The 27,319-nt window shown below is 44.7% G+C and overlaps 1 protein-coding gene across 1 annotated transcript in view; it reads left to right on the plus strand.

Annotated features, from left to right (window-relative positions):
* The window catches only part of KCNB1 (potassium voltage-gated channel subfamily B member 1), a 176,099-nt gene extending 151,232 nt beyond the window's left edge, over positions 1-24,867 (plus strand). The window contains exon 2 of the mRNA XM_067554641.1: positions 22,260-24,867. Coding sequence (XP_067410742.1) covers positions 22,260-24,278 — 2,019 coding nt within the window. The 3' untranslated portion in view covers positions 24,279-24,867. The remainder of the gene's footprint in view (positions 1-22,259) is intronic.
* Positions 24,868-27,319: the final 2,452 nt, after the last annotated feature.

Consider the following 27,319-nt stretch of genomic DNA (forward strand, 5'->3'; position numbering starts at 1 on the left):
TTTGGCCTAGGTTTGGTTCCTGGCCCATCTCTGCTATTTAGGTAAATAAACCTACTGGGCAGGGATCTTTCAGCAAATGATCTAAAACCACAGAGGCCAAATCAAGGAATGGCGTGCAAGGATGGGCAGAAGTGCCCATTTGCATATTCAGGCCCAATAACTGCTCCTGCAAATTCAACACGTGATTGGAGAGATTCTAGAAATCTAGCCCAGAATGGTCTGCCGCAGCCCTTTAAACCACCAGCCCCTTACCTCTTGAATGTGGGGTGGCGCACTGCCTAAAGAACTGGTCTGGTCAGCATGTGCTCCATTTTGGGCGTGTCTACACTGCAGTCAGGAGACACAGTTGCAGCATGTGTAGGCATACCCAAGCTAGCTTTAAATGAACTAGCTCGCAGCAGTGTAGCCATGACCATGTGGGCAGCACTTGAATACAGTCCTGGCCTGGACCCTAGTCAGGGGATCAGGCAGCAAGCCTGTGCCTCTGCCCAGGCCGTTGTAGCTATTCTGCTGGGTTTCGTGAGCTATCTCAACCAAAGTTAGCTCGGGTATGCCTGCACATGCTGTCCCAATGACAGTGTAGACAGAACCCTGATATCCACAGCATGGCGTGGTCCTCTTTGCTGGATGGAAAGCCAGAAGGAGTTAATCTTCCTTGTCATATTAACTCCCATAAATTTCATAGTGGAATTATCTGCCTCAGAACAACTTGTTTTAGGGTCTATCTATAGACACACATATTGTCCTAGTCAGATCGTATTTGCCTGTCGGGTGGTCATCTATAAATTTTCCATAAGTTAATTTATAAATGACTTCTGATACCATGGCTGAGTAAGGAAGGGCAGATTCCCAGAGATCAGCCACTGTCCAAGGATCAAAAATCCAGGTCTGGGTGGTAGAGCCTATCCTGATCTCTGCTTCATCATTGAGGACAACGGAAAACAAACCCTTACACACACAAATTGAATTAAAGCTTTCAAATGACATCTATTGATATGTTTTCAAAGCAGCATTCAGTGCCTTTCACCTTGTTGTTTGGAAGACTTTAAAAGAACCGGGTTTCTAATGCTTTGCTGGAATGAGCATATCTTTGTGGGAGATAAACTGCTTACACAATATGACAGCAAGAGCTAAAGCAATAAGAATCTCTTTTTTTTTAAAAGAAGTTGACTCAGATAAAGCATCTTAGTGAATAAAAGGGTGAAAATGTGCCATTACCTCTCCCTTCTCCCTAAGGATTGCAGAGCTGCCCTAACTCATTGATGCATAAACCTAGCTCACCCCTTGCTGAAAGAGGTAGGAGTCCATGCCTTGGCATTATCTTTATTACTATAGGGTATGTCTACACTAGAAACATAAGTTGGCCTATATTAGGTCAACTTACAGCCACCAGTGTAATTACTGCAGTGGTTCATGTCCACATTACCTCCTTGGGTCAGTCATGCGGGTCCTCACCAGGGGCACTTCCACTGACCTAAGAGGGGCAGTGTGGGGAGCTCAGACCTGGTCTCTTAGCTCTCATAGCACTTGTTTGTGGAGGCTTTTGTGCACCTCTCTCCGGGGATCACACCATACCTGTCCCAGCAGTACTGTCTATGGAGGAAGGGGAGACTTCCATTTCCTGTTACAGCTCTCATGCTTCCCCCACTCTTCTCCGGAGTTTTTTTTTGAAGGGGATCCCTTAAAAGTCATTGATATTAATTATTAAAATGCTTAATTAATCCATGCTTCGCCTTGCCCACCCACATAAATCACAGCTAAAAGAGAATGCCAGGATAGTAAGTCTTTCTCTTTTTTAAAATGAATTTTATGCTAATGAAAGATGCTGGGCTCTCAGCCAGGGAGAATGAAGTCCCCTCGCTCTAGAAGAGACAGGCAGCATCTATCGAGGCAAACTTCTACACAGTGCACCACCAGCACGCCTCCCCACAACCTGTAAGGATTATTATTTATGAAGAAAGGAGCTCCATCTCCATAGCTAGGCAGGAAGAGCAGTCCGGTAGAGAGGGCACTGCATTTTACTGTACTGGGAGCTAGAAGCCCTGGGTTCTGCCCCCGATCTGACTCACTGCGTCAGCTTGGATAATCACTCAGGCCCAGCTCCATTAAAGTATATTTTGAGGATCTGGGCCTTAATCTCTGTGTCTTTATTTCCTCCTCAGTAAAAATATATGCACTTTACTAGCTAATGGGGGTGTTGTGCGGATAAATACATTAAAGATTATGAGCTGCTCAGATGCTATGGCCACGCATAGCCATAACTACTTAACATGCTAAATAATGATATAATATTGAAATCACTTTTGTACTGATGATGTGGAGGTCTGCTAGCAAACTCATTAGGGCTTTCAGTTCTACTAACAAATTCATGCAGAGGTTCAGATGTCCTCAACTGCATTTAGTGCTTTTGCTAAAACATCTTTGAAACCAACATTTAACAGGTCATTGCCATTTGTCCAAGCTAACATAATTTGTGCACTGCTCTTATTTCCTAACAATTTGGCAGCCTTGTATCATATCGAACACTGTTTATGCCTCGTAGCAGCAAAAATAATTATACCTTTTGGTTAGAGAGCGAGAGTGGAACTGTTTTCCTCTTTAAAAAAATACCCACAGTATAGTATGCGGTACTAATGTGCCTTTGCTTTTAAAAGGAATTAATGCCAATTATTCTCATGCATATTCACAAGAGGAAGACTGGTTCAACAATCAGCGTAATCGTTTTTGCTTAATTACATTTAGTTGATTTCATGCGGTCTTGATAGATTGCTGAGTGAATCTAAACCCCCAAAAATCTCACTGAACAATGTCAACATTTTGTACTTAGCATTTCCTGTCAGAAGCATCCGGGGATGAGTGGAGCAGGCAGGGGCAGCGCAGCGGGTTCTTTAACAGGCTTCATCTTTGGGCATGAAGATGATAAAACTACTAAGCACCTCGACAAGAGCAGACTTCACACGAGCTGGTTGGTGTGGGAAGTTAGTACATTGGCTCTCCTCCTCTGGAGACCTGACCTCAAATGTTAAGCGTGGCAGTATCAAGTCATCTGGTCCCATCCTAGTCCCTGTTGAAGATTTGTTCACACAGCAGAACTACAATACCGTTTGACAAGATTAGCAGGCAAGGCAGGAGTGCTGGAGGTCAGTACTGAGGTGCATTGACAATTGTGTCTGGAAAGCAGGCATGAGATCAGACATGGGCCACATCTAAGTATTTGCTACGATGCCTACAAAAAGAACTTGTAAATGGTTAGACTGCTGACATGCTGAGACCGCTGCCTACCTTGCTTACCGATACTCTCATTGTTTCCTTGTGTTCCCCCGTTTGTCTGTCAGTATCCAGGCATTGTTTCTTTCCTTATACTTCATTTGTAAGCTTTTTGGGGCAAGAAAGATCTTTTTGGTCTGTGTCTGCACAGTGCAAGCACAATGGAGTCCTATAACTGGGGTTCCTAGGTGCTACTGCAACACAAATAAATAAAATAATTAAAGTAATTATATTGCATTCCTGACCATTCACACCAGTTTTTGTTGAATTGCCTTCATTTTGGCAATCAAAACAGGATTTCAGAGTCTGGTCATTTGGTAAAATGTGATGTGACCCAGGCAACGGGCAGGTAGGGAAATTGGCATCGGACCAAAGAGGATAAAATTGGGGGCAATTTGCTGACTGGATGGGGGAAGGATGAGGAAAATGAAATGGAGGGAAAGGTAATTCAAAGAGGGATAGGAAGAGAGATGAAGCCACATCTAGAAACCAAGGGGCAACAAGAGGAATATTTTCCAAATTAATAACCCCCTGGGAAATCCAGGTTGTTACAAAAGAGGTGATTGCAGCCTTCATTACATAGCTGCAGCACATAACAATAGATGTTTCATTACATCATGCTTGTAGTTTTGGCTGTTAAGGTTTTGTTTTTAGTTTTCCATTAGAAAATAGCTGTCATGTGTCTCTCCCCTGAGATAGCTTGTGGAATGTTTTTTTCCCCGTCTACGTTTCAGCACAGTCAATTTGCACAATGTAATAATGGGATGTTTCCAGGCAAGATGAAGACTTAGTGACCCCAGCTGGAAGATGGCACTGAAAATGCTACAGGTCACATTCTCTACTGACAAACCCCCCAATGAAATTAAGGAGGTTGCAAAGTGATACAGTTACTGCAGATCTGGAGTAATTAGCTGTCCATCTTTTTACAAAACTTAAACCTGATGGCCACAAATTTTGCCACCGTGTCAGTTTGTTAGGAATATTAGGACCACACAGTTTAGACACAATGGACCCTATTAGCTGATCAGGATGAGATAAAGCATTGCCTGCTGGGATTTATAGTCTTCAAGGTCTACGCAGCCATATTAAAGATGAGAACAATTGAAGTGTAACGCTCAGGTCACCTCCGGGTTATCTGGTAATGTACTCGGATTACCTCTGGCTTAAGTGACCTTTTACAAAGCATTATCCTTCCAGTCAGAACGGAGATCTAGGAACTATTTGGCACACTCAGGGCATGGCTACCCTCCAAACTTTTGCCAAAGCACATTACGTTGGCATAAAGCTGGTGTAGTTAGTATATCACTTGTGCATGTGCACACTTGGCTTCTTGCATCAGCACTGTGTGTACTCACCAGGAGTGTTTGTTCTGATGCACAGTGGCATGCACCATGGGTAGGTTTCCTGGTGTGTAACTCCCCACCATCCAGCACACTGTCTTTGGGAAATTTTGACATTGCATGATGGGGCAGAAAAAAGTTGCACAGGGCTAACTGGGATTGCGGTGTCAAGTTCCCATCATGCAACTTTCTTCACCCCATCTCTACCTTATAATGTTCATGCCTATTTTGAAAATTCCACAAACCCATGCACAGGACTTGTCACTGTCGGCCATCCCTGACAGAAGAATGAAGCCTGCGCAGCTCTGCACTAGTGTCATGAGCGCCAAAAGCGCAGGACACACGATCCTCCGGTATTTGCAGAGCCACAAGAACATGTGGGGAACATGACGATTTCCTAGTGGGCAGATGGCTGTGGGACATGGCGAGAGCCAATTCAAGATGCTTGGTGGCGTTCACGAAGCAGCTGCAAACAGGGGAGTGCCGCTTCTGAGCCCGCGAAACGAGCACTGCCTGGTGGGATCAGATCGTAATGCAGGCTTGGGGTGACGCTCAGTGGCTGCAGAACGTTCGGATGTGCAAGCCCACATTGCTGGGTCTGTGTACCGAGCTGATCCACGCCCTGCAGTGCAGGGACACAAGAATGAGCGTTGCACTGATGGTGGTGAATTGTGGGGTGATCGCACTGTGAGGATTTGTGATGGAAGGTTGTTACTAGTCAGTGGGAAATCATTTTGGAGTTGGAAAATCCACTGCGGGGGTGCCGTTGTGTGCAAGTGTGCAGAGCCATTAATAATCTCCTGCTAAGCAGGACTGCAGCTCAGCAGTGTGCAGGACATAATGAATGGATTTGCTGCAGTGGGGTTCCCGGGCTGCAGTGGAGTGATAGACGGCGCACATAGCCCTATTTTGGCCTCAGAGCACATCAATAGACAGGGCTATTTTTCCTACAGTTATGCAAGTTCTGGTGGATCACCAGGGAAGCTTCACTGACATCAGCGTTGATGGGTCAGGAAAGGTGCATGACACTTACATCTTTAAGAACACAGAACTGTTCAGAAAGCTGCAAGGAGGGACTCTCTTTCCTGACTGACAGATTACCACTGGCGATGTTGAAATGCCAGTAGTGATCCTGAGGGATCTTGCCTACCCCTTATGCCCCGGTTCATGAAGTTGTACAGCAGCCATCTCGACAGCACCAAGGAAAGATTCAACGCCCAGCTTAGCAGGTGCAGAACAACAGTTGAATGTGCTGTTGGTAGCTTGAAGGGGCCCTGATGTCGTTTACTCACAAGATTGGATTTCAGTGAGAAAAATATCCTAATGTTTATAGCTGCCTGTTGTGTCCTGGATAATATCTGTGAAGCAAAGGGGGGAGAGTTGCTGGTTTATTGAGTAACAAAAACACTTTAAAAAGTTCTGTGCAAGTTAAAAGCAAAGTACATTAAAATCTGAATACATTTATGGAACAGCTTAGAGAAGGGAAAGGAACATTCCTGTCCATTTGAGCTACACATACAGCAGTCACGGCTCTCACAGGTCAGTGTTTGTGAAGTGGTGGTTGTCCTTAATGTCCCCTGGTGTGGAGTGATAGGAATGCAGTCCTGGCTGCCACATGGAATGATGAGGGGGTGGTGGAGGGAGGTGCGATACTGGAGTTCTCCATGAACTGCAAAGGGAGGCGAGCCTGGGATTGTAGAACTTGTAGGTCCACAAGAATCTGCAGCATCTGTGTTTGTTGCTGGAGAAGCCCCACTATGCCCTGGTGCATCTCCCTCCCCTTTTCCTGCTGGGATTCCTGGGTCTTTCTCCTGCCCACTGCCTCCTTCTCCATATGGTCTGCAGTATTCATCCTCCAGGCACGCTGCTCGTGGTCTGATGCTGCGCGGGCTTGCTGAACAAGTCATCCCAATTCCTCTTCTTTCTCCTCCTCATCTGGCTCAGGTGTTCCATGGATGTGAAGCAGGAACCCCTCAAGGGCGCAACAGCAGCAGCTACAGATAAAGCACACAGGGGTGCCGTAGTCTGTATAGTCATACTGGAAAGTGAAAATTAAGATTCAGAACTTCCTTCCCTTACTACACTAAAGACTTGCTTATTGACACTTCTGCTGCATGGTGCTTGTGCACAGCACCAGCCATGGTGAGCATGGCCTGCCAGGAGTGAGGGAAATGAGGAGGGAATTGCTCAGTTGCATGACACTATGAGTGTAGGGCGATGGCACTGAATCCTGGCACCATTTACCACAGGTGGTGGCGATGTTAGCTAATATCTCACGGCTGATGCTGACACAGACACAGACAGCACAGCTGTTGGTGGAGTTCTGAAGCCACTTGGTCCTCATACTGCTAGCCTGTTTACTGCTGAAGTTATCGCCAACTAGCATGGGAAAGTGTCCTACTGTGGAGGAAGAAATAAGGCTGCCAGCCCTAGAAACCTTCAGGAGAGGATTGCAGAGCACCTCCATGAAAGTTTCATCAAGGAGTCAAGGGACATCCCTGGGTACATAAACAAATTGTTCCGCATGCCCCCACATCCTCGCCTAACTCTACAAGGGATGAAAGGCTGATAACAGCTCTCCCACTCTTTGTAGTAGCACTAGCTCTTCTAATACGAGTATATGAATGAACAGTCAGTAGCTGTGTCCTGGGAAGTTGGGGGCACCGTCAGTACATCATTGCAATGGCATGTACATTTACACACTTACCCGAAGTTCCTTCCCCTGTAGCAGGTTCACCCATGCTCGACTGCTGGGACTGACTGGACTGTGGTGGAGTCTCAATCAAGTCCTGGCTCGTGGCATAGCTGGACCCCCCCCCCAGTTGCATGACCCCCCCCCCATCCTCCTCCTATTCCTCCTCTTTGTCCTTGCTGTTCACGCCAGAGGCCTGTGATTCGGGTCCTCAGACGTATCCACGGGGGTGTGCAGGGTGGTGGTGGGATCTCTGCCAAGCATGGCATTCAGCTCTTTGTAAAAGCAGCAGGTCTGTGACTTGGTAGCGGCTCGACTGTTGGCCTCCCTGGCCTTCTAGTATCCCTGCCGTAGTTCCTTCGCTTTCATGTGGCACTGCTGCTGATCCCTGTAGTATCCCTTCTCCTGCACCCCCCATGCAGTCTGCTTGTAGATGTCCACGTTTCTACAGCTGGTCCTTAGCTATGCCTGCACAGTTTCTTCTCCCCACAGGCCCAGGAGATCCAATATCTCCTGTCTTCTCCAGGCTGGAGTGGGTAGTCGGCATAGTCAGCTGGGCAGTGGAATTCACAATTGCGACTAGCGTGGTCAGTGTCAGGTATTGTGGGCCAGCTGATGGAGGACTTAAGGTCAACACAGGTAATGCAGTGTCTGCGTTCATGTTGTGTAAATCTCAGTACATCAACCATGGCTTACCATCGCCTGGAAAGGTGGTGTTACTGCATCACCATAATGGAGAGCTTACATCAGTGGGTGACAAATTTAAGTGTAGATACATGCACAAGTAGGATGGCACAAGGCAGCTTATGGTAAACTAACTTTGTAGTGTAAACCAGGCCTCAGCTTCCTTCAGCAACTTCTTTGTTTTCCTATGCTAAAAGTAGCAGGAATAGAATAGAATAGAACGTCAGATGACCTGGGTGCTGCCCTCCTATCCCTTTCTTGAACTTGAAGAATGTATTTATATCCATGGACACCATGTGCCTTTGAATTTTGCCTTTTTGATATTTTCTTTCATTTATCATTTTTTACTTTCCCTGCAAACCATTTGCAGCTGGAACTCTAGGCTCTGCTCTGAGGAAAGACTGACAACATTTATCACTTAATGGGACTTGACTGCTCTCTGACAACTAAACGTGTGCTTAACAGCATTAAGGAATTTGCAAGCAAGCATGCTTGAAGGGTTTTTTTCCCCAGCCACGTCAGCTCAGAGTCAGAAGCAGTTGGAATCTTATACAAAGGCTGCAGTGAGCAAATGAATTACTGAAACTTAATTAGCAACATTCCTTTATTGCCTTTTAAAATCTCCTATTGCAATTGGATTCCATTACAAACAAAATTATTCCAGTTATAACTTAAATAAAATAGTCAACCGTCAGTCTAAGTTGTGTCAAGAAGCAGAAAATTGAAAACCCCAGATTTTTAAAAAATATAACAAAAACGATTGCATAGCAGTGTTATAACCATTAAACTTGTGATTTATTCATGCTTATGAATGAGGAGAAGGGCTTAGCCTTACACAGGCTGTGCTATGTACTCACTCACACTTTAGAAACATCAGTAGTGTAGCTGGTGTAGAAGTATTTAACCACCAGCAGGTACCTGCTAGTATGCACAGGTGTGACATTCAATCCAGCTGAGAGCAACACATACAGCTTACATACGCGTGTCTATCTATCTAGCGAGCATGAGGCCCTAATTCAGTCGTTTTCCTCAGCTATGCATCCGTGTTTTGAAAATATTATAATCACACAAGACGTAATGAAATGGCATGTAGTAATGTTCAGTATCAGTGCCTGCTAGTCTGCATAGTAGAATGCAGGCAAGTGTAATAGCTTGTGGAACTTAGTCAATGTATTTGGGCCATTGAAGAAATAAAAAGCCCAATAGTAAATTCGGATAAATCAGTGGGGCTGCTCAGATTCACCCCCGCTGAGGATCTGGCTAATGGTGTCTAAGAATGAGAAATAAAGGACTTTATTGACTGCATATCTGCTTTCTAGACAAGTGGGAGGTTTTATTTGATTTTCAAAGGCTGTGTAAGCCTGTCACAAGCCCCATTAGTAGCTGGTGGGACAGTATGTGCAGTGCAGTGGTTAGGAACACAGGACTGGGTGTCAGGCTGCCTGGGTTCTGGTTCAAGTCATGTTACCCTTGCTCTGTGTAAAAGGTACAAATGATACTACATACCACAGAAGTGTGGTGGGGCGGGAGGCTTCATTCATTAATGTCTGTGATGTCTGTTTGATTGTTTGGATGACCTGACCTACTTTATGAAATGGACTCTATTCTGACTCTGATTCAGGAAAGCATTTCACCATGTGCTTGTGTCTCACTGAGCATAAGCTGGCATGCTGTGGGGGGGAAAGTATCAGCACTCCAGACTGCCACCAGCTGGCCCCATTTGACCCCTAAAGCAGTTGTTCTTGCCTTTCAATCTCTAGCTCATGTCTACGGTACTGCAGGGGTTTCAGGCTAGTGCCTGTGTGTGTTCACCGCTAAAATTTGTATGGACCCTGGCCAAGCAACTAGCAGCAGGGACTTTTTGATTACACATCTGCATCTACAACATAGCCATGGCATGCAGACGATGCATAGTGTCACTCACTCCTACCACACACTGCTCTGTATTCTCCATAGGTTGGTTGGCTCTAGAGTGGACAGAGAACTATTTGTAGTCAGGGATGGGGAGGGGTGGGGGAGGGAAATAAGAGCTGTGGACTATACTGAATAAAAGTATATTGTTTACTTATGGAACTAAGGAGACTGAAGGGGAAAATCCCTTAGTAAATGGAGTGTAAGGTTTCATGAATGAAACTTGTTCTTGGTGCCAAGTTTATTTTCCTGCAAGCCTTTCTGGAGCTACAAAAAAAAAAATGTGGATTAGACCAAAGTGCTATTGGACTTGTCAATTACATTACAACTCTCTCACCCTCTTTCCAAGAATACTGGATATATATTCAAATGCTATCTTGGTCTTGTCCTGCCCCCACCTCCTACGCTGGATCTTCTTCACTACTGCGAATAAGCACAAAAAGGTGGGGCCGGGGGGGGGGGGGGGGGGCAGCGGGGAAGGTTGCCTTTAGCAGAAAGAGCTCAAAAGGTTCACCTAAGATTTTTCAAGCCATCTATGGAATCTGGACATCCATTTCCCAATCATTTGAGTGAGAATTGGGTATCCAGATCTGGTAAGTTGCTGTGAAATGTTCAGGTCTTTGGTCTTAGTCAGAGTCTCCAGGTGCTCCTGCAATACAAATAATAAACAATAATAATGTGACAAGTATCCTGAGGCCTGAATGCTCCGTAGATCTCTCCCTCCCTAAGACTTGCCCGATTCCATTCTGAAAGAAAGAGGCTGTTCCTAATTTTTGCTGCCTGCAAACTTTTGCTGCCCTGAGGAGGAAGAGAGAAGCAAGAAATTTTTGAGCAGGTTTCCGTCAAGATGGGACATGCTGACAAGTCTAAGGGCCAAGCCCTGCTCATCTTGCCCATAACAGTAGGCCTCCACAAGGTCAGTGGGCCTGATCCTGTTCCTGTGGGGTTACTCACAGGAATTCGTACTAATGGAGTGTTTCAAGAATGAGCACTACAGCAGGTAGGTTTATTAGGGGTCACGTGTTTCAAGAACAAGAGTAGTGCACAAATGAGCATACGAATCATCTTTACGCATGGTTACAGTAGTTGCATGCACAAATGTGACTGCAAAGCATCTTCAGGCATGGTTACCGCAGTTGCATGCGCAGACTGGGTGCACCTATGCACACAATTGGCTCGTCAGGCTATTTGCATGGAACCAGCCCATAAGTGCACTCACAGTCATTCCACATGCACATTAGGCACGCATTTTCCATGCTTATGTTTTCTTTAAAATCTTGCTCTGCTTTTCCCAGTGTTACTTAGCACTAATGCATCACTGACAAATTCAATCAGAAGCTAGCTCGCTTAAATCTTCACAATGGTGGGAGCAATTTCTTGTAGGCAAAGCTTTCTGGACTCTACTGCCTCCTTGTGTCCTTGGAATTCTGCCTGTGCCTATTGAGACTTGCATTCCAAGACAGCAATATCATTAAGGGCCAGTGCCATCCAATACCTTCCGACAGATGCCTGGAGAAGGATTTGATTGGGACGAACAAAATCTATGTTGTTTTGAGGCAGGTGAATCATAACAGAACACAGTTAAAGCAACAGGAGGCCAGGGAGAGGTGGGGGGAGAGCATTTACTACATTACACAGCATATGAATTAGCTGCGGTAAGGGGCCTGAAACCATGCATGGCAGGAATTGATCATCTCTTTTAAGTTATATCAGCCATATGTGAATTGGGTTTGTGAGCTTGCTGGGATGTATTGGGGATACAGATCCACTCAGCCCTGACCTGCTAGGACTACCATAAATGGCCCTAAGAGGCACCCAGTTTGGGCAGACAGCATAGTCTAGCTGGTAGGGCAGTGCCAGAGAATCAGGAGCACCTGGCTTCTGTTCTTGGCTCTGCCACTGACGTGCTGTGCAACCTTGGGCAAGTCATTGCCCCTCCCTGTGCCTCTGATTCACACTCCCAGCCTGGGTCCATCTTGTACTTAGACTGTAAGCTCTACAGGGCAGGGACTGTCTCAAAAGATGTGTTTGGGGGCTGTTGGCACTACTGTACCTGGGCTCCTAGGTGCTATGGTAATACAAATAATACTACTGAACAGGCTCCAACAAGAGCTAGAGAACTGAACAGGCCATGGGTATAGCATCCCCTCCCCTTCTCCAGCTGCCCGCGGAACGTAGGCAGAGCTTGCATTTCTGCTGCCCATGCTGTGTCTGAACAGAGAACTTGACTCAGGGCTGTCCGTCTGCAACCTTGCCCCAGAGCTGTAGCACTCACAGTCTTCCTAAGGAATGTCAGATACCACTACAGTGAAGCTTCAGGTCAGTAGCACAGAGAGACAGAGACGCCGTTTGGCTCTAGAAATGCAGATATGCAGCTGATTCACGAGGTGGTAAGAGGTTAATGCTTAGGAGCAGGTGTGAAGGACACTGGGTTCCAATCCTCACAGACCGATGCAGCTAGAACTTTATTCACCTCCGTGGAATTATTCTTGCTTATGTCTCAGTTTGGTCTACTGGCTTGTCCCAGCCTGTAGTAAGGCCACCAGGCAGCCGTGAACAATGAAGGGGGGAGAGAGGCAGAAGGAAGGTGAGGTCAGTAGGGATAGGAATGGAATGGAAAGGCAATTACTGCTGCCATGAGCACAGAGTTCCCCTAGGTACAAAGTGTTCCAGCACCCTGGCTTGCCCATCAGAAAAGAGCTCCTGGAGCTACGCCTACCTCTCCCAGAAGGGCTTTTTAATGACTGATTCAGCAGGCTGTTTAAAATGTGATCCATGGTCAGGGGAAAGCAGTGGAGTCGTCCTAAAGGTCCCCTTCCCTCCCTTCCCATTTCTCATACCTTCTCCCCACTTCCACTGCAGCCTCTGTTTTCTCTCTGATGTCTCCTTGGCCCTCTCTGTTTCCTTTGAAGTTTCTCCCTGCTCCTTCTCCCCCTCACTGACCTCTTTGCGCTCTGTTCCCAGTGCTGATGGTTCCCAGATCACCCTTCCATCCTCCCTCTTCAGTCCTGCTGAGGAACCAAGCGGCAGCACAGCTGTTCTCCAACATAGCAAAGACACAGTTCCAGCCTGCATTATAGATGAGACCTGACCATGTTCAAAACTGTGCCCCTGAAACAGTCCGTTCCAGTTGTGATGGGATACGTTATTGTTCCCAGATTGATTTTTGTAGGATAGGCAGAAGTTCAAATTGCAATCACCTCAGAATAGGGACCAGATCTATATAGCACCAAACACAGTCAGTGCTCAGTAATTGATAATCGATCTGAGTTTGCTCAACTACCACTCACCCAGTGGCATTCACTGGTTGGTAGTTGTTGTCCATCTTAACCGGATATCATGGTGATAGATCAGATAGAGAAGAGAGAATGATTTTCCTGTACATTTCAAGGTGCAAATTCCTTTACCTACTTCCAGACACTTTCACACTTTTAATTTTAAAAGCTGCTCGCAGCTTAATGGGCTTCCCAAAGACAAAGAATTGTAGATCAAAAAAGGGGAAATCATATAGCTTAGTAGTTCAGGTGGCGTCGGTGCTGTGACTTGCAGGACAAGTGATAGATGGCTTCCTTTGTTTACTGCTTAGCTCAGTGATCAGAGCTGATCAACCAAAAACGAATCCTACCCTCCAATGCACTACTTCTCACATTTACATTCACTTGGCATTGCCTTGATCTTCAAAGCAGAAGAGTATATCAAAAGAAATAGAAGATGTGACACCAATTATTATTGCTGGATGTCATCCATTGAGTAAAGGTGGAGTGGCTGATATTTGAATTGAAGGTGAAGGACATAAACACACCAGACAGATCAAGGTCTATAAATAAATCTTTCAGTGTATAGTGGGTAGAGATTAAATCTATCAAGCAATGGGGAATTACCATTTAAAACATCCCAAACATATTCAGAAATTTTGGGTGATATCCAAAGAAATCACAGCAAGAAACACTAAAACAGTCTTACAGGATAACGAGTGAGGGGATCTCCCTGGAATGATGCACTGATTTACAATGCCATTTATTTGCTCTTCCAGAAAACACTTTTACTAAATAAATAACAAGTAGTAAAATTCTGGATTTCATTCAGTTCCATCTTGGAATATTTGACTTCAACTTTTGTGTCTGAATTTGGAACCTAAGGTTCCCCTAGCTCTATTGAGCCTTTTTCCTGCGTTTCCATTATGCCTCTCTTTGTATGTGTCTCCTCATCCCAGCATTCTTCCGGACTTTTCACTGTACACCGGTCATCTGGATGGGTGCCTTTCTCCTAATCGTCCCCAGTCTCATTCAGTGCTCCCATAGCCTTCTCTTTGCCCCTCCAGCCTTTTGCTCTTTCTCTGACTCTTTTTTGCACCTCTTCTCCGTTTGCCCATCCTTTGTGGACATTCCCATTGCTATCACGCACTGCTCTTTTCAGCCACAATTTGTTGCAGTTCTTCATGCAGTAAGGGACTAAGAGCCAGGATACCTGGGTTCAATTCTGCTTTCCGCAACAGACTCACTTGAGACGCTAACAAGCAGTCTTTCTAAAAGACATGGCCTAGTTCATCCCGCAAGCTATTCAGCTTATTAATGTTCATTGATACAGAAGAGAAGAATAACTCGCCCACTGCAGGAATTACTGGGTGATAATCCAGAGGTCTGTATCATACAGCAGGTCATACTTAGGCCTGGTCCATACTACAAAATGCAGTCGATATAAATCACCTGCATCAACCTCTTTGTGCATATAACAATAGAAAACAAGATGTATCTCCGGCTGACACAGGCACCCTGTTGCAGTGACACAGTAACACCACCGCCCCAAGTGAAGTGGCACCATGGTCAACCTACTGAGGTCAACTCGGTGTGAGTGTAAACACTGCATGACCTGCATCGACCCTAAGAGTCCTCCAGCAGTTGTCCCAGAGTGCCCTATACCCTGGGGCAGCGACTGCTCTGATCACCATTACCCAGGGGGCACTTCCCTCTGTAAGCCCCACCCCATCCCCTGGCATGCTCTTGAAATGCCTTTTCCTGATTGCCCCACTTGATGAGCACACCGGGCAGCTCACCCTTGTGCTCAACTGCCCAACCAACCATGCCAGCTCCATGCACTAGAAATGCTCCTGCCTGGAGTAAACAGGAGGTATCAGATCTCCTGAGCCTGTGGGAAGAAGAGGCAGGGTAGCCATAGGAACGTGGACATCTACAAGCAGATTGCACTGGATGCTGGCAAAGGGGTACAATGGGGATCAGTACCAGCGGTGTGTGAAAGCAAAGGAACTTCACCAGGGATACCACAAGGCCAGGCAGGTCAACACTAGCGCTGGTGGTGCCCCACAGACTTGCTGCGTTTACAACAAGCCGCATGCCATACTTGATGAAGATCCCACCAACATCCCACAGACCACTGTAAACACCTCGGAGGAGCCTCATCTGAGCAGCAAGGGGGAGGAAGGAGACTCAGCAGGGGCTCCAGCCCTACCATGAGCTAGGACTTGTTCAAGACTCTGCCTCAGTCTAGCCAGTCCTGCCAGCTGAGCACATATGAGCCTGATGAAGAAGAAATTACCTTGGGTAAGTGCACGCATGCATTTTTCCTTACAATGTTTACATTTAAAGATGGCACCCAGTCCATCACCAGGTTAACAAGACGCAGGTATCGACTTTTCATTGTTTTAGTCACACGAGGAGTAGTAGTGATACAACAAACAGAAGTAGAGTTGGTATCTGCTTTTCATTCCCTTCTTGAATTAGGTGGGGCAAGGGACAACTTTATGTACACAAGGATGTCCCTTTTATCCTTCTGAGAGATCTCGATGAAATTTTCATGGCGGTACGCTGCAATCTCTCCCAAAGGGATGGCTGCCTTATTTCTCCCTCCATGATAGGACACTGTCCCAGGCCACTCTGCAAAGAGTTCGCCAGGCACCATTGCAGTAAACAGGCTAGTGGCAGATGAGCTCCAGAGGCATCAGGACGCCAGCAGCAGCTGTGTTCTCTGTGCCTTTGTTGCCCTCAGGAGTTAGATATTAGCTAAATCACCATTGGCTGTGGAAAATAGTGCCAATATTCAGTGCCATTCCCCTCTGCTCAGACTCATGTAATAGGGACTGAAATTGTATTGCTTCGTGCAACAGAAAATCCTTCCCCTGCATTTAACCTTGGCAAGCCATACTCCCCCTGGCTGGGAGCTGGAGAACAGTAATGTGCAGAGGCGCTCTAAAGCTAAAGTGTCAATAATCGTTTCTTATGAAATGTGATTATGGGAATAAGAGAAGGGAGGTTTGAAACTCCATTGTGACACTAAAGCCAGTGGCAGATCTGTCTGTTTTCAGCAGCAGCTTCTAGAATGGTGGCCATGAGGGATGCCCCCCCAGATTCCCCCTGCAGAATGCCTGACCCTGATGCAGCAGAGAAAGAGGAGTACTAGGGAGGACATGTTCAGTGAGATCCTGCAAGCTAGTGCTGCATCGGACCATGAGCAGAGGACTTAAAGGGTCAGTATGACCAACAGTGTGGGGAAGGAAAGAGCAGCCAGGAGAAAGGCCCAGAAGTCCCAGCAGGACAAGGCAAGGGAAATGGGTCTTCTCAGGCAGCAAATTCAAATGCTGCAGACTCTGGTTGACCTACAGGTCCAAAAATCCCAGACTCCGCTCCCTTTGCAGGCCTCAGAAAATTCCATGGTCACTGGTCTCTTCGCCCTCCCAACGCACCACATGGCATCATGGCCCACGTCCTTATCCCTACCTCTTCATGATGGGGAAGAGCAAGGAAAACCACAGCTTCACATATACTGACCTGGGAGAACCACAGCTTCCACAGTGCAAGCGCCACTTGCTTCTCAACTGTCAGCTGGTGTACGTGTAGCAACTATATTTGTGCACTGAAAAGGACAGAAATGTTTGCTGCCTTTCCATTTCTATAGTGCCTCTCCATTAATTTATGTCAAAAGTTTGTATTATGTTGCCTGTGGGTTTTTTGCACATTGTTTTTCTCACTTGGTGAAGTTCTGTTTTTGGAGAACAAAATGATCATTACCAGTTCACAACACATATTGCAAAATGCACAGTGGTATTCAAAACCAAAAGTACTTGGACATGTACTGCAAGCACCACATAACTAATAGCTCCAGGAAAACACCCAGTCATATTTATAAATGCACAGCGAGCACTCCACGATTCTTAGCAGCACCCACTGCTCCAGATCCAGAGAACACTCCAGCACAGAGCACTACCATGACTGACCATTAAAGTGCTCTTTCAAAGCCTCCCTCAACTGCATAGTGCAATGCTGGGTTCTTGTAGTGGCGCTTTTGTCTGGCTGTTCAAAGTCAGCAGACAACCACCCCACCTCTGCATTCCACCCCAGCGGCAGCTTTCCCCCCTTTGCATCACAGATACTATGCAGAACGCAACAGGCAGCTATAACCATTGGGATGCTTTTCTCACTGAGAGCCAATCTAGTGAATAAACACCACCAGCATCCCTTCAGTGTACCAGAAGCACATTCAACAGTTGTCTGCAACTGCTTAGTCATAAGTTAAATCTTTCCTTGGTGCTGTGAGGTGGCCAGTGTATGGTTTCATGAGCCAGAGGAGCAAAGGGTAGGCTGGGTCCCCCAGATTTACTAGTGGCATTTCAGTATTGCCAAGCGTAATCCACTGGTTGGGGAAGAACATCCCTGCTTGCAGCTTTCTGAACAGTTCTGTATTCTTAAAATACAAACATCATGCATCTTCCCTGACCAGAGCAGCCCAGCCCACACTGATATTGGTGAAGCGTCCCTGGTGATCCACCAATGCTTGCACAACCACAGAAAAGTAGCCCTGTCTGTTGATGTACTCTGTGGCAAGGTAGGCTGTGCCAAAATACGAATGTGTGCATCTGTCGCCTGCTGCAGTTCAGGAACCCCAGTGCGATAAATCAATCCATGCTGTTCTGCACATTGCTGAGAGTCACTGTCTTGTGTAGCAGGAAATGATCATTGGCCCTAAACACTTGCAGGACAACTGCCCTACAGTGGATTTTCCAGCTACAAAGTGATTTCCTACTGAGTAGAAGCAATCCAGAGTTTCAAGCTTCCACAGGGCAATTGCCACACGTCTCCTCTGTCCGTGCAGCTCTCATTTCGGTGTCCCTGCGTTGGAGGACCGGGTCAAGCTTGGCACACAGATCCAGGAATGTGGCCTTTTGCATCCAAAAGTTCTGCAGCTGCTGCTAGTCATCTCAAACCTGCATGGCGATGTGATCCCTCCAGTCTGTGCTCATTTCGCAAGCCCAGAAAGCAGCGCTCCACCATCTGCAGCTGCTCAGTGAATGCCACCAACAACCTTGACTTGAGTTTTGTTATGTCCCTTAGCAAGTTGTCCTTGAAAATGTTTCCACCCTCCCACCCCCCAAAGTTGTATTTCTTGCAGATCTACAAATACAGGACACATGGTTCTCCATTAATGAGAGTAATGCAGGCTCCATGCTTCTGTCAGAGATGGTGGACACAGAAATGCTGCATGGTTGTGTGGGATTTAAAAAAAAAAAAGTTGCACAAATTATGAGCCATGGATGGCATTACGGGATGGAGAAAGTTGTAGGCTGGGAACTTGACCCCTAGCTCTCAGAGTCATTTCCATCTCACAACACTTTGAGAAAAGTTCCCAAAAGGCATCGCACTGGATGGCAGCATATACCTATCCAACATGCACCGCACTTTGTATTGACGCAAGCAAGCAATTCTGATCAGTAAGTGCAGTGCTGATGCAAGCAGCCAAATGCGTACATGCAATATACACACTTTGGCAGCTGTACAATGGTGTAACTTGCATCAACCACAATTTGTAGTGTTGGCATGGCCTTAGTAGTGGTCCCGTCTGGCCTTATATCTATCCATCAATGCCAAGTCACAGCTGGTGCTGAAGAAATTATCTTATAGCCAATTGAGGGGTCATTTCTGTGATAATTCAGTGTGTAAATATTTTTTATCAAAATGTTTCTGTGAAATTTTCCTCTACTTTTCATCTCTTTGTTCACCACAACAAAAAATTAGTTGTTTATGGGCTGGAGTAGTTTGGGTTTTTTTCTATTCTTTGTTTCTTTTCTATTGTTCATGGTTTGATCGAACTTCTGATGGCCTCTGACTGTTCACACACCTGTTTACATTCATTTCTAGGCTATTTGTTTCCTATTGCTAGTTTGCCTCTAGTGATTAGTGCATTTCCATTTCTCTAACAATAAAGTTACATTTAACCAGTGTATAAAGAAACACTTAGAAAGGGGAAATTTCCAACCTAGTTCCAGTAATAAATTAGTTATTGATACTGGTGGCATTGTAAAAATCTAATAATGTTTCACCATTTGCTCTGTTAATTTGCTCCATTTCATCCAGCTTCCAGACTGTTATGTTCATTAGTTTCACTTTCCAGACACACTACCAGACCAATACTCAGCAGCATCCAGTTTACAAAATTTACAGGGCGGATTAATTTTTTTAGCCAATTATTAAAAATGTTTTGCATTACATTGTTTTGAAAAAAAAAAGGTCATGAAAACTTTTCAAGTTACAAATAGATGTTTTAACACATTTAAAAAAAAAATTGAAATCTACATTTTTGAGCCTAACTTACCTGGCAGCATCTCTTTAGATGTTTGTTTTCTAGGCATATATAATCTATTTCTATTCCAAAAGCATATGTGAAGTGCACTACGGCAGCCCAACTCACGTAATGCCTCCAAGTGTTGCAGAATTCATCCACATTTCACTCCTTGAATAAGAGACAGGTGCCGTGTGGGTGATTGCTTCTGCTATAGCAGCAAGGGTTGGAGTGCACTCTGTTCCAGGTTAGCTCTTGTCCATGCAGGCAGATGTGTTCAAAAACACCTGAGGCATCCTGATTGCTATGGTATTTGTACTGCTTTTCACTGAAAGCGTGATGTGTAAGAGTTTCTTTCTCTAATGCACCTGATGATCATTCTTGATGCTTTCACATTATGAAACTAGTTAAACAATGTCATTGTGAGCAAAGCTAACATCTCTGACAAGTCAAATGGTGGGAGGAGGGGTAGTTCTTTGTCATGTCTTCAGCCATTGTTTAATTCAGGGGTCCCTGAATTTCAGCTTCCAGGGCCACATCACTCATTCTTGCTCTTATGGTGAGCTGGAGCAGCTCCTCCTGGCCAGGGCGCTAGGCCCATGTCATGTGGGAGAGGGGTGGGGGGAAGGGGCAGGGTGGAGCAGGGCTGGGGGAGCGGCCATTGCGCGACGCTGCTTGGGGCTGGGAGCGGCTCCTCCTGACCAAGGTGCTGGGCCCACATCATGTGGGAGAGGGGCAGGGGAAGGGGCGAGGCTGGGAGGAGGGAGCGGCCGCCATGCAGTGCTGCTTGGGGCTGGGAATGGCTCCTGGCCAGGGTGGTGGGCACATGTCACGTGGGAGAGGGGCGGGGCCAGGGGAAGGGGGCGGGGCCAGGAGGAGGGAATGAAGACTTGGCATGCCACTTGTGAAAGGTTGCCAACCCCTGCGTTATATTATGAAGGGCCGCACTTAATTGTAATGCCACTGGACTCAGTGGGCCAGTCAAACTGTGTCAGTGGGCCAGATGCAGCCCGCGAGCCATAGTTTGGGGACCCCTGGCTTAATTTGTAATGAAAGAGGTGTCGGGACTCAAGCAATTAGGTGCCAGGATTCAAGCAATTTTTTACATTCATAACTGATGCAGCAAGCCCGGGGGCAAGACCAAGCCTAGAGGTGCCTGGACAAGCACTGGCACAAATTAAGCACTGTTTTCAACTCATTCTATTGAATTCTTGCCCTGGGATTTTATAATTCATTGGATACTGTGGTATATTTAGCCAATGCAGAATTTACATGAGCTGCTTTTGACTTTATGTTGTTTTTAAAACAGAGCAGCAGAAAAATAAGGAAAAAGGATCACCTTGCAGCACAATGAATACATAAAAATAGTCCTATACATGTGTATTTTGAATGCGTTTCCATATTTTGTCAGTAGCCTAAGAAACAAGATATCCTCTCACCCAATTAGCAAGCAGCAGACATCACCAAGAGAAAGAGCCTCTCAAAGTATCCATCAACTCTAGAGCATCCCACAAATAAGTTTAAAAGAAAATGACATCAGTTTTAGTTTTGACATCATGATGTAGTTTTAATGCATGTATACTGTAGGGCACAGCTCAGACGCACAGTCTTAAGGTTGTAATGAGAAAAGATTAATTTAGCATTGTACCACTTCCTAGTCTCTTCACAATCAGTGATTCAGGAACAGACTTTTTTTCCCCTATCCATTTTTCTTCTGATTGGGTATGTCTACACTGCCACGGCGGCAGGCATTGATGCAGCAGCATCAATTGAGTGGGTCTGTGTAGACATGCCCAAGGAGTGCTCTCCTGTCGACTCAATTAGTCCACCTCCCCGAAAGGCGGAAGGCAGCATCGATGGGAGATGCTGTTCCATCAATGTAGCATCATGAAGATGCCGCGCTGCAGACACATAAGTACGTCGACATTAGATACGCTAGTTACATTACATAACTAGCGTATTTCACATCGACCCAGCGTGGCAGGGCAGACCAGGCCTTTGGCCCAAGAATGGGGTGCTCTCTGGAAGTTGGTGCTAGTCTGCTCTGCTCTTCTCAAAGTTGTGTAATTTGATTTGCCCAGGCAAGTAAGCTGTCTCTCCAGGCTACGATGAGGAGTTTGAATGGCTGATTAGGCAAAATATGAAATATTCTGGAATTCTAAGATCTGTTTTAAAAGTCTTGGGAAAGTTTTATCAGCTTCACAGGCCAGTCAGGCCAGTTTTCCATCTGTTTTAGTCATTCAAAATGTGTGTATAATCTATGTTCCCACCTATGGCCTAATTGTGCATGCAAGTGAGTATTATCAGCCATATGAACATGCAATTACCAAACGAACACAATCATGTTAACTGTACATTAAATGGGGTATGTTTTGCATACACAACTGCATACTCAAACTGCATGGATATCTGGCTCTCACCTACAGGCGGACTTTACTGGGTGTTTTGTGGATGGCTAATACAAAGCTTCTCATCTGAATTATCTATCTCACAATCCTTCAGACAGTTTAACTGTCTGATACAAGTGCCTTGATTAGGTAGGGATGAGCAATTTGGTTTGGAGTATCTGTGTTCAACCTTCTTTGTATACAAGACACATTTAAAAACAGTTTGCAAAGTAAAACTTATTTGGAACTTATTTGTTATGTTGTATTTATGGGAACCACACTTGTATAACTAAGGGCTTGAGATTAGCTTGAGATGTCTCAGTGAAAATATACTGTAAATTATTAATGATGAGGATAAATAGTGGAGCATATTTTTCTGAAAGAACTAACGAGTTTCTTTTTTCTTTGCAGATTCTGGCCATCATTTCCATCATGTTCATTGTATTATCTACAATAGCCTTGTCACTAAATACGCTTCCTGAACTACAGGGCATGGATGAATTTGGACAAACCACAGATAACCCTCAGTTGGCCCACGTGGAGGCAGTGTGCATTGCATGGTTTACAATGGAATATCTCTTGCGGTTCCTATCCTCACCTAAGAAATGGAAGTTTTTCAAAGGCCCTCTGAACGCTATTGATTTGCTAGCTATCTTACCCTATTATGTCACTATCTTCCTCACAGAATCAAACAAAAGTGTACTTCAGTTCCAAAATGTACGCAGGGTGGTTCAGATATTTCGTATCATGAGGATACTCCGAATTCTAAAGCTTGCCAGGCATTCAACTGGTTTACAGTCCTTGGGATTCACACTAAGGAGGAGCTATAACGAGCTTGGATTACTCATTTTGTTTCTGGCCATGGGCATTATGATCTTTTCCAGCTTAGTGTTTTTTGCAGAAAAAGATGAAGATGATACAAAATTCAAGAGCATCCCAGCTTCCTTCTGGTGGGCAACTATCACCATGACAACAGTAGGCTATGGAGACATCTACCCCAAAACTCTCCTAGGCAAAATAGTTGGAGGGTTGTGCTGCATTGCTGGAGTGCTAGTGATTGCTCTTCCCATCCCAATCATTGTCAATAACTTCTCTGAGTTCTACAAAGAGCAGAAGAGGCAGGAGAAAGCCATCAAGCGTAGAGAAGCACTTGAAAGAGCAAAAAGAAATGGCAGCATTGTCTCCATGAATATGAAGGATGCTTTTGCCCGTAGCATAGAACTGATGGACATTGTGGTTGAAAAGAATGGAGAAAGCACAGGCAAAAAGGATAAAGTTCAGGACAATCATTTATCCCCCAGCAAGTGGAAATGGACCAAGAGAACACTCTCTGAAACTAGCTCCAGTAAATCTTTTGAAACTAGGGAACAAGGATCTCCAGAAAAGGCCCGGTCCTCTTCCAGCCCTCAGCACCTGAATGTCCAGCAGTTGGAGGACATGTACAACAAAATGGCAAAGACTCAGTCACAGCCAAACCTCAACACTAAAGACCCAGGACACGCTGGAAAGCAAAAGGAAGAGCTAGAAATGGAGACCATTCCTGGCCCTATGGTCCCTTTGCTGACCACTCGTGCTGACGGGATCATTGACATGAGAAGCATGTCAAGCATTGACAGTTTTATAAGTTGTGCTACAGATTTCCCTGACGCGGGGAGATTCTCTCACAGTCCACTTTCTACACTTCCCTGCAAAGGAGGTGTTAATCCAATTCAGGAGCAAATCAGGGCAGAGGGGTGTGGAACCAGGTTCATGGAGATAAACCCAAATCCTGAAGGTAGCCATTGCTCTACTTTTTTCATAGAAAGTCCCAACAGTTCCAAAAAAGCCAGTAACCCTTTAAAATTAAGATCTCTGAAAGTCAACTTTATGGAAGATGACAACAGCACATTAGTACCCGCATCAAATGTATTGAGAATATATCCCGATGCTCTCAAGAACTGGGGAGCTGCTGCTGCTGCAGACAGTTCCTTACTCTCTGATCGCTCTTTAGTGAGTCCAGAAACCTCTATCTACACAACGGCGAGTGCTAGAACACCCCCAACGTCGCCAGAGAAGCAGATAGCAATAGCTTTCAACTTTCATGATGCCAGTATACATAAATATATAGATGCTGACACTGATGATGAAGGTCAGTTGCTTTATGACTCAAGCCCGCCAGGAAATGTAAGTCCGAAGTACAATGTTACAAACAGTGGTTATCTAAAGCCAAACGATAACATTTATAGAATGGAGAAGAACCATTTAGAGAGTGCTGCTTTATCCACCTCACCTACGTTTATAAGGCAAAACTGCATTTACTCCATGAAAGGTATCACTGAAAAAAACCAGGGCAATCAGGAGACTATCAAACTAGAAAATCACATTTCACCTGAGGTCCATATATTACCAGGGGGTGGAGGACATGCTAACATCCATGATCAAAGCATCTGACATGCTCCAAAAACACTTGTTGAAAATTAAAAGGAATGTCTTTACAGTCAACACAAAACAAGAGCTTCTGCATGGCATGAACTTTGACTGAAACAAGCCACTTGTTTCTGGCAGTCTGAGAGGAGGCTTGGTGTGGGCTTATGAAAACATCCTTCTCTGGAACAACTATAAAGATGTTGCCCGATTCATCCTACAAACATCAATAAAAATAAAGATTGCAAACCTTGCTCACACTTCGATCTCCTTTTATGTCCTTCATTGAAGTCAGCATGACCAAATATGCATCCATTCTCCTTGTACGATGGATCTCCTTTTGGAAATGTTAACATCTGATTTGTGTTACTTCAATAAAAAAGGCCAAGGCAGCCAGATTCAAACTCTGAAACAAATCATTGGGGTTGGTATAAAGTTATCAGAAACACAATACTTGCTGCTTCACCGCAGCTGTTCCAGATATTCCCATCTACATCTTTCTTTCCGATGGATACAGTGTCTAAAGGTAACAGGGAACACTTGCGTTATGGGTAAATCTAAGCTTCTGTCCATTTAAAATAACGGTGGTCTAGAGAAATAAATTATTAAAATGTTCTGTGTGTGTTTAATTCTTCCAGATACTGTAGGACCCGCAGTTTTATTTTGAAATATCAGGGTGAGTTGCACCACTTGTATCTAATTTAAAACACTCCCTGGAATATAATGAAACTTGCGCTTATCCACTACTAAAACCAATACCTAATCTGGGGCTAGAGCGGAGCTTCCAAGCCATTTGGGGAGTCTGAAGAGGCCACGCAGAAGTAGGTGTCTCCAAGGCCACAATTCCTCCAAGGTGCTGGGGTAGCGTACACCTGAGTGAGAGTGCAACACGTTTACAGGGTGTTACATGCTCCACTACCCCATACCACCTGCCTTGTGCAGAAGGCAGGGGCCCATGAGCCTGCCCCATTTGGAGCCCCCAGGCATTCAAGATTGTAGAGTGCTTGTGTTGCAGCTGGCCCCTACACCAGAGGGTAAAGAGTGGCAGCTATGGCTCCTTGTGTCCCTCCCACTCTGACTTCCACATTCATTTATGGGGTCAGCCTCAATCTAGCTCTTACAGTAGGAGGAGAGGAATGAGTCAGTCTGAAGCATTTTACACTCTTTGGGTGTAGAATGACTAGATATGCAAGTGTTAATGAAATATGCAAAAAGAGGAATTATTTAATTATACACAACAGGCCTGATTGTGCTGTCACTTTCATTGGTGTAAATCAGGAGTGACTCCATTGAAACCAATGGAGTTACAATGGATATAAGTGAGAGTTAAATCAGGTCAACTATTTTAATAACATTCAATCATTTTTTTTTAAAACTTGACCATTTTAAACAAATGCAACTAACAGCAACCAGCTTAGATTTTAAATAGTGTCCTTCTATAAAGTTATGTCCACTTGTGTAGGAAATACCATTTTTCTTTGATTTGTAATAGTCAAAAAAAAAAAAAAAAAAAAAAAAAGCCCTTTATGTTCAGGGGCATTTTGTTTTTATTTTTTGTGTGCAGGTGGAATAACAAACCAGAGTGTAAGAATCTAGCACTTTAAACAAGCACTATCTTCATTTGTGCCTCCTGTTGTGACTGGGATTTGTTACACACCTATGACAAAACACAAGCCGTCCTGTGATAACTGTGATGGTAACACTTTAATGTTGTGTCTGTTTCTACTGTAAAGCTACACTGTAAATAACTTTTGACAATAAGAGTTTGATACATATTTATGAGTACCTGGTGTGATGTGTAACTTTTTGCATGCAACAGGTCGTGGTATGTAAATATCAGGTGTCACTTTATAACTACGCTGCAGCTCTAGGAAGATAAGCTATCTGGGTCTAATGCATTTTGTTCCTTTCTAGTGCAAAAGAGCCGTTGGTTAGTCCTGAATGTAACTGTCTGTCCACACTATACTAGAGTTCTGTCTATCAGTAACAATGAATGCAGCACGTACAGATGAAAGCAATAAGCACATGTATGTTTTAGGACTTGTTATGGATTGTAATGACAGCTTTGTGAGGGCCATCCTAGGCACAATACTGTACAGATATATGGAGCTATTCTGCTCACAGTATGTAGAGCAATTCTCCAGATTACCCCCCCTCATGTTGGGTTATAGCTTGAGGTCCTTCCGCACAGTTTTTACTCACTTCTTAATACGGCTAAATCCTAGGAAATTTCTTCAGTGAGACGAAAGAGAAAGGAGTAAGGACCTCAAGGATTAGCTCCATGACAGGAGAACAGACCTCAGGCCATACAAAGTGTTACACAGCAGGTACTCAGAATAAGTAAAAGTACCTGTGATACAAAAGCATCTTCAGAGCACTTATATAGGGCCAATTCCTGAGGATCCTTAGTCAGTTTTTACTCAGTCCTGACTCAAACACAACACCCATTCATTTGAATGGGCATTTGGCCTGGCTAAGGATATCAGGTTTTGGCCCTTAGTAAATACAAGTGTACTTAGGGGAACTAGCACAGCGTATTGCTGAGCTACTTGTTAAGACTGCGTAATTATTAGAAAATAAAGTTAAAGTGACTTTCCAGCAGATAAAGCTTTAAGTATTGATCTTGTCTCTGGGCTGGTAGGCCATAGAGCAGAAATGAGAAATATTAAAAAGAGGAGTCTCAGCTTAATTTCGATGTTTAAGTCATCAGTCATGTCAGCCATCAGCACAAATGTAAAAAAATTAAATAAAAAAAAAATCAGGGAAAATAACTTTTTTGATAAAGTAAATAATAGTGATTTCCAATTTAAATATTTTTAGAGCTGATGCTTTCATGTAAGAAAAAAAAATCATATTTTACATATCAAGAAGGTGATCACATTTAAATATAGCCATACACTGTAGTGTTTACCACACATTCATTCCAACTGATGCATTTGGTTTTTAGATGGCACTGACAAAAATGTATAGATTAATAATTGTCATTTTTAATGAAAACAACTGGTGCAACTCTCCTTGTAACCAAAGGCCCTCTCTCTGCCTTGTGTGATCGAATATGACACACACCT

The sequence above is a fragment of the Emydura macquarii genome, unplaced genomic scaffold (assembly GCF_026122565.2).
Source record: "Emydura macquarii macquarii isolate MOO-44397 ecotype Brisbane River unplaced genomic scaffold, CSIRO-AGI_Emac_v2 contig_1483, whole genome shotgun sequence".
Taxonomy (NCBI): Eukaryota; Metazoa; Chordata; order Testudines; family Chelidae; genus Emydura; species Emydura macquarii.